General features: G+C 36.9%; 1 protein-coding gene across 1 annotated transcript in view; it reads right to left on the bottom strand.

The window, feature by feature from the left end:
* Window positions 1-6,607, bottom strand: part of DOCK2 (dedicator of cytokinesis 2) — an 849,953-nt gene that overhangs the window by 607,122 nt on the left and 236,224 nt on the right. The window contains exon 26 of the mRNA XM_019506524.1: window positions 3,749-3,900. Coding sequence (XP_019362069.1) covers window positions 3,749-3,900 — 152 coding nt within the window. The remainder of the gene's footprint in view (window positions 1-3,748; window positions 3,901-6,607) is intronic.

The following is a 6,607-nucleotide window of genomic DNA, read 5'->3' as shown; positions in this document are numbered from 1 at the left end:
AACTACTTCACAGTTAGGGCGGCTAGGAGCTGGAACCAACTTCCAAGGGAAGTGGTGCTGGCCCCTACCCTGGGGGTCTTTAAGAAGAGGCTGGATGCCTACCTGGCTGGACTCATTTGAGTCCCGTTTCTCTTTTTGGGGTTTTTTTGTTGTTCTCCCGCCCTGGCGGGGGGTCGGGCTAGAAGATCTACTAGGTCCCTTCCGACCCTTAATCTATGAATCTATGAATCTATGATCCTCAGATTTCTAAAGTACAAAATCTAAAATCCAGCAGTCCTTTTAAGTCCTTAATGGTACACCTATCTGAGTGCTTTTGGAATTGAAACTTTTTGAAGTAAAGTCTAAACTCATTCATCCATTAAAAAACAAAACAAAACAAAACAAAACAAAAAAACCTTTATGCAAGCACAGATGGTTTGATGTTCAAAATTCCTCAGCAATACCAGCCATCTTGGTAAATACAATATATAAAAACATTTACAGAAACAAAAACATTTTTTGGCTTAATCAGCTTTGCAGTTTACTTACTAAGTTTTAGGAGAAGTTATCCATTTAACTTTGGGTAATTTCATGCCTCAGATATTGTATTGTTACACAGATGAAAATATACTTATTTTCACATAAAAACATGACCTTTTCAAGATGCAAACTTTTACAGCATAAGCTAACAGTATACAGAAAGAAACTCCTTTTTTCCTGAAAGGAATTTTAAAACTGTTTAAAATTTTGGCCAAATATTGAAGCTCAGAATACAATCAAGCCAAATGTTAAAGTTCTGCCATTCTATATCTATTTCATATATCTTTATTTAAAAAAAGAAATGAAAGGTTTTTGTATTCACTATATCTTTGTCAAAAGGAAAGGTACTTTTGACTTCCCTGTGAAGAATATCAGTTTTAGAAGTGACCCAACATCTCTCATTTCCAAATCTCATTGAATATGAGCATGTTAGCTGATGTTAAGAATTATTTGCATAATTTTATTCACCTTTACTCATAGCTTCATGCTGAGACTGCAAGTGAATGAACTAGCCTGGATAGAAATTAGCAAAGTATTCAATATATTTGTGAATATAACATTTGCTCATCCTATTTTCCATTAAAGCATTATCTTATATTCTGCACAGCAGTGTAATTTGTAATTTAACAGCATATAACATTCCTTTCCTTACCCAATATCTTTTGAGAAATCCTCCTTTATTTTCCACTTTTTCAACAATTCATATTAACTATAATTTTCTTTAGCCCCTCAGTGAAGCAAAAATAACATGCAGAATGCTTGCCCTTTACAATATAAGCAAACAGAGAACTCAGGAAAGGGATCTAAAAGTCACTGAAGTTCTCTAAAAACTTCAGCAGCAACCAAAAAAGCCAATAAAATGTTGAGTGTCATAAGAAGCTAATTGAACACAAAACAGAGAACATCTTTATTCCATTATACTAATCCACTGTGCGCCTACCTCTTGAATATGGTGTACTGTTATAGTTTCAAAAGAATGTAGTTGAAATAGAAAAGGTATAGAGAAAGGCAACTAAAATGATCAAGGGGATGCTGCAGTTACCATACCAGGAGACACTACGAAGTCTAGGTCTCTTCAGTTTGGAATGGAGAATGTTGACAGAAATCTGATGTTATAGAAATCTATAAAATCATGAAGGATGTGGACCATGTAACAGGGAACTGTTGTTCACCAGTCCCAGAATACTAGGACTAGGAGGCACCAACTAAAATGAATAGGTGATAGGTTTAGAAGTAAACAAGAGAAAGTACTTGTTTATGCAATCCATAGCTAACTTGTGAAATCCATTGCCACAGGAAGTGGTAGAGGCAAATAGCACAGACTGGTTCAAAAACTAGATAGGCAAACTCATGGACTATAGATTTATTAATGGCTGTTGAACAGACCAGTTAGCGACGCTTCCTCTAGCATCTCTAAACCAATAATGCTGGATGCCAATGAGGGTAATGAACAGGGGATAGACCATTCAATATGTAGTGAGGTCAGACCAGAATCCTGGACCCAGCTGGTCCCAATCAGTATCTGGTCCCAAACAAGTAGCACCCTGGTGTCAGGTGGGCTGAGTGACACAATTAAGGCAACCAGTCCAATGAAGGCACAGGCAACAGGCTCTACCCGCTCCAGCCCTTAAAAGCCAGGCCCAGCCTGCTGTCTCCTTGTCTGGGCAAAGATGAAAGTTCCAGCTACTGACTCTGTGTACCTGCCTCCTAAAGTTCTGGTTTTGAACCCTGGCCGACTCTAGCTTCTGACTCCAGTAAGACCCTTGGCATCTCCTAATTCTGGTTTGACCTTCGAGTCTGGCTTTTGGCTTGTGAACCCAATTGAACCTTGGCTAGTCTTGTCTCCAGTTTCAGTTTCTGATCTTGGCTTGTCTTAGCTAAGGCTTCCGAATCCAGTTCCAACACCATATCCCTCCAGATCACAGACCCCTGGGGAATTATTTGGAACTACACCTGTGCTTTGGGTAACTAACTCCTACGTAAGACCACCCGCATCCCAGTGCTTAACACTAGATGTATGCAGTTCAGTGCTCTCTCACTAAAACATCCACTCCTGCTGTTGTTGGAGACTGAATATTGGACTAGATGCATCATTGGTCTGACCCAATATAGCACTTTTGATGGTCTTATGTTCTTAAATAGAACAGACAAGAACATACAGTACTAATCCTGTCACTGACACACAGCCCTATTAAAAATGAAAAGGTAAAATGAATTTGACTTCCTTTCCAGTTTGTACATTATGTCCAATATTAGTTTAACAGAACATTACAGCTGTTCAGAATAAAGCATACATACACGAGAAAACCTACTGCATCCCTAACACAAGGGTTTACAGGTACATTCCAGAAGATTCTTCAAAAGCAGCAGCAAAACTCCCATCAGACCTTGCAGAATACTAAAAGGGGTTAATTCATAAGTGCTTTTACTTAAGGAGAACATACTCAGTCATGTTTTCCACATTACATTTTGACCTGGACCCACTGCTATTCATTCTTCATCCTGAAGCTTGGAGAGAACAGTGGCAAAAATAACTTTGAAGTTAATCATCAGCCAGAAAAAAAGAAAAGGACTTAAAGTAAGATTATAGAAAGCAGAATATTAGAAAATGGGTCCTATGTCAAAGTTAAGTGCTATTACCACAAAGAAATGCACCACTTTCTCCAGTGACACCAAATTATAGGTCCAAAATAATGCCAGTTGAAACTGATACACCACATGAAGCTGAATCTCTTCTTTGCAAGCTATTTAGTTAATGTCAGTGTAAAATACATTTTAGATAGTTAAAAACATTGTAAAGATTTTTTTATAAACAGATACTACTTCAAACTATTTGATTTAGTACAAATATTAGGAAAATGTTATAATATACTTCAATCCTTAATCATAGTTGAAGTGCAACCATGTAAATTACAAATGCTGAAGCCTTAGCTGGAATAAACTGATGCAACCCCCCTGCCTTCAGTGACACAATATTGATTTACAACACTGACTTTAAGCCACGTGGAACAGAAACTAAAAATAAAAAAATATCATTTTTTTGTATTCCACCCTTGATGCCCTCACTACTGTAGAATTTCATCCTCTGATAAATAGATTAATTTAATTTGCCTTGACTTATATTTAGAAATAAAATGAGATTTATCAGCATCAATATTTTATAATTCAATCACCTCAGCCCTCACTACAGGCTGTAATCATCTACATCATCATCAACATGAATACTTACTGGGTTTTGACAGCTAAGAACCTCTAGGATGCTGTTGAGTAATTCAACACAGTACTTCTTCTTCTCATGGACATGAGCCTGTTGCTCTTCCTTTTGTTCTAGTAATTCCTTCAGTTCTTTTGTAATCACTGGAAGCAAAATGTCTCTGCATTCTGAAAGTAAAATATTTATTTATTAAGAAAATATGAATAAATCAGATGTTATTGGCAAACAAATCCTTCTTGAAATAGTGAAGTAAAACGTTTTTTCAGCTTTAATACTTGAACCTCTTTTACCTTGGCATTCTCCATGTCCCTTTCATGCCTCAAGGATTCTCTAACTTCTGATAGCCATATGTCTCACCAATCCAATTCACATATAAATGACAAAGTCAAGATAAAATGCTAGATTGTCTTCAGCTAAATTCTGAAGGCTATTTGCTGCTGTAGACATTATCGTTGGTGAAAACTTGTTGACTTCACGTATGTACTGCAAAGCATTCTATATATTTCTGAAGTGACATGTGGGTTTTTCTCTCTACATGCTTTGTTTCTTCCTTTGAAAGAATAATTTTGAAGAGTTCACATTTGCACAGATAGTAAAATATTTTTTAAAAATGAAGTGGATTTCATTTTATAATTTTATACCATGAACTACTTAGTGCAAATGCTTCAAAAAGAGAGCCCACCAGGACAAGGAAACAACAGTGCATATAATGAGAAAGGTCATATTGGCAGCTGGTCCAACATTTGCCCCCTTTTTTTTTTTTTTTTTAATATATTCTCTAGAAACATGGGTTGAAAGAGTACTGTATGTTAATTTAAAATAAGCTATTTAAGGACAATGGTTCAGGGACTAAGGACGAAGGATAAGATTGCCAGAACTGGATAATACCTGCTTTTGAACATTTAAAGATCCAAAATATTAAGTATTACTTTATTATGGAGTATATATAAGTAAGCAAGTAGGATGTATGGAAACAGTGTGAATGCAGCTGAGGAGAAGCCACTTAACAGAGTTTTCTTCTTAAATGCAGGAAAATAAAATACTGTTATATATTTCAGCTGTATGCAGCAGCTTTAGAGGATCCATCTTAAAACAAAAACACTAGCTGATGTCCCAAACTGATGGATACTTTTTAACACAACCCCAGTATGAAGTTTTGGCCCATTTGTTTGATTTCTCAAACATAAGAATAGGAAAGGATAGGGAGGCAGAGAAGGGGATAAACTATGTTTATTCATAATACTTAACCATCTTTCACTCAAACCAGATGTAATTTCTACTTTGAAATTAGCCTAATGCTATCTGAAAACCATATAATGTAGTTATATGTTTCTGTGGGGCAATCATTTGCCTTCAAAAAACTGCTCCAACTATTCTATACATGTAGGTTAGTCTTCCAGGATGACATCATAAGCTCCAGTTGTTCCAAAAGAGTAGCAATTTTGGGTTCTAACAGATTTCAAGTATTCACAATTAAAGTGAATTCTACAGGTGGACTTAATGCATGCCCCACTCATGGTATCGCATCCTCCTTACCAGTTGTTATATTTGTCCAAGGCATTTATAGATAAATTATATAAGCTACAAGTGCTGGAAAGAGTGCTGCCAGACTAGCAAGCATGGATTTCATTGTCAACAAAGTAAACCTATACATTCAGTTTAATTAGCAGATTCAACAGAAAAGAACTTAAGATGTATATGTGCAAAGTAAATACACTTACACATCTCACAGATACAGCAGCTGTTTATGCTGCAGCAACGTGGCAGGGGCACCAACAAGACCCAGTCCTTTTGGTACTGGTGGCAGTGGCAAGAGTACCAGCTGGGAGCCAACTGACTCTCCCTCCCTTTCCCTTGGAGAGGGCAGAAAAAAAGCAAAGAGAGAGGGCTGTGTAATCCAGAAGGGCCAAGAGACTCCCTGCAGTGCTACCTGTGTCACATGACAAAACACTGTATTACTCAGAAGTTTCTCTTTGAAAGACTAATATTTTTGTGGTGGATCCACCATTTCTGTGGTGCTATCAATAGCACAAGCATCTGGACACTCACTTTTTGTAGTGTTAAAAGAGTCATTTAACATTAGAAATGTATTAAGTGCACATAGCCTAAGTGTTTCCAACTTGTGACTAAGTTAAATGAGACAGGAAATATTTAGTACCAAAGAGAATCAATCCCATAGAAATGGCTTTTCTCACTTCTGCATACTACAAACCTGCATAAAATGCATAAGCTACTGTCAAGCAGGGGAGATTTACTAAGTCTTCAAATACCTGAAGGGTGATTACTGAGAGGATGGAGATGGGAGGAACTTTCTAACTATGAGGGTGGCCCAGCGCTGGAATAGGCTAGCAAGAGATGTTGAGGATTCTCCGTGCTTAAAAAATTTCATGAGCCAGTAAAACACAGACACTTGGCTGGGACGGTTTAATCAGGAATGATCCTGCGTTGAACTGGGGGCTGGACAGGATATGACCTTGTGAAGTCCCTTCCAGCCCTAATTTCCTATGGCATTCAACAGTGCAATAGCTACTTTGCACAGGACACTGTAAATAACTATCCTGCATCCTATCTGATTTCATGAACAGTAGTGATTGAAACCACATACTGTAAGGAACTATTCTAAGTATTCTAATCCCTCTAAGGATATGTTTAAAAACTTTCTTAAAAAAAGAAAGTAATTTGACAAAAAAATTGAATTCAGTTGAAAATTTGCCTCGGGATAAAAATTATGGACAAAGGAGTGAACCATAAACCCAAATTTGTTCAAAAGTTAAAATGAATAAAATTGCATTATATTCCTAACTTACTATACTGATAATTGCTGCAAAGTCAATACTTCATAGAATCATAGAAGTAGGGTCGGAAGGGACCTTG

Source organism: Gavialis gangeticus, unplaced genomic scaffold (genome assembly GCF_001723915.1).
Source record: "Gavialis gangeticus isolate Ggan-Ray unplaced genomic scaffold, GavGan_comp1, whole genome shotgun sequence".
In the NCBI taxonomy this organism is placed as follows: domain Eukaryota; kingdom Metazoa; phylum Chordata; order Crocodylia; family Gavialidae; genus Gavialis; species Gavialis gangeticus.
Note: the sequence above shows the minus strand (reverse complement) of the source record. Positions and strands in the feature narration are given on the sequence as shown.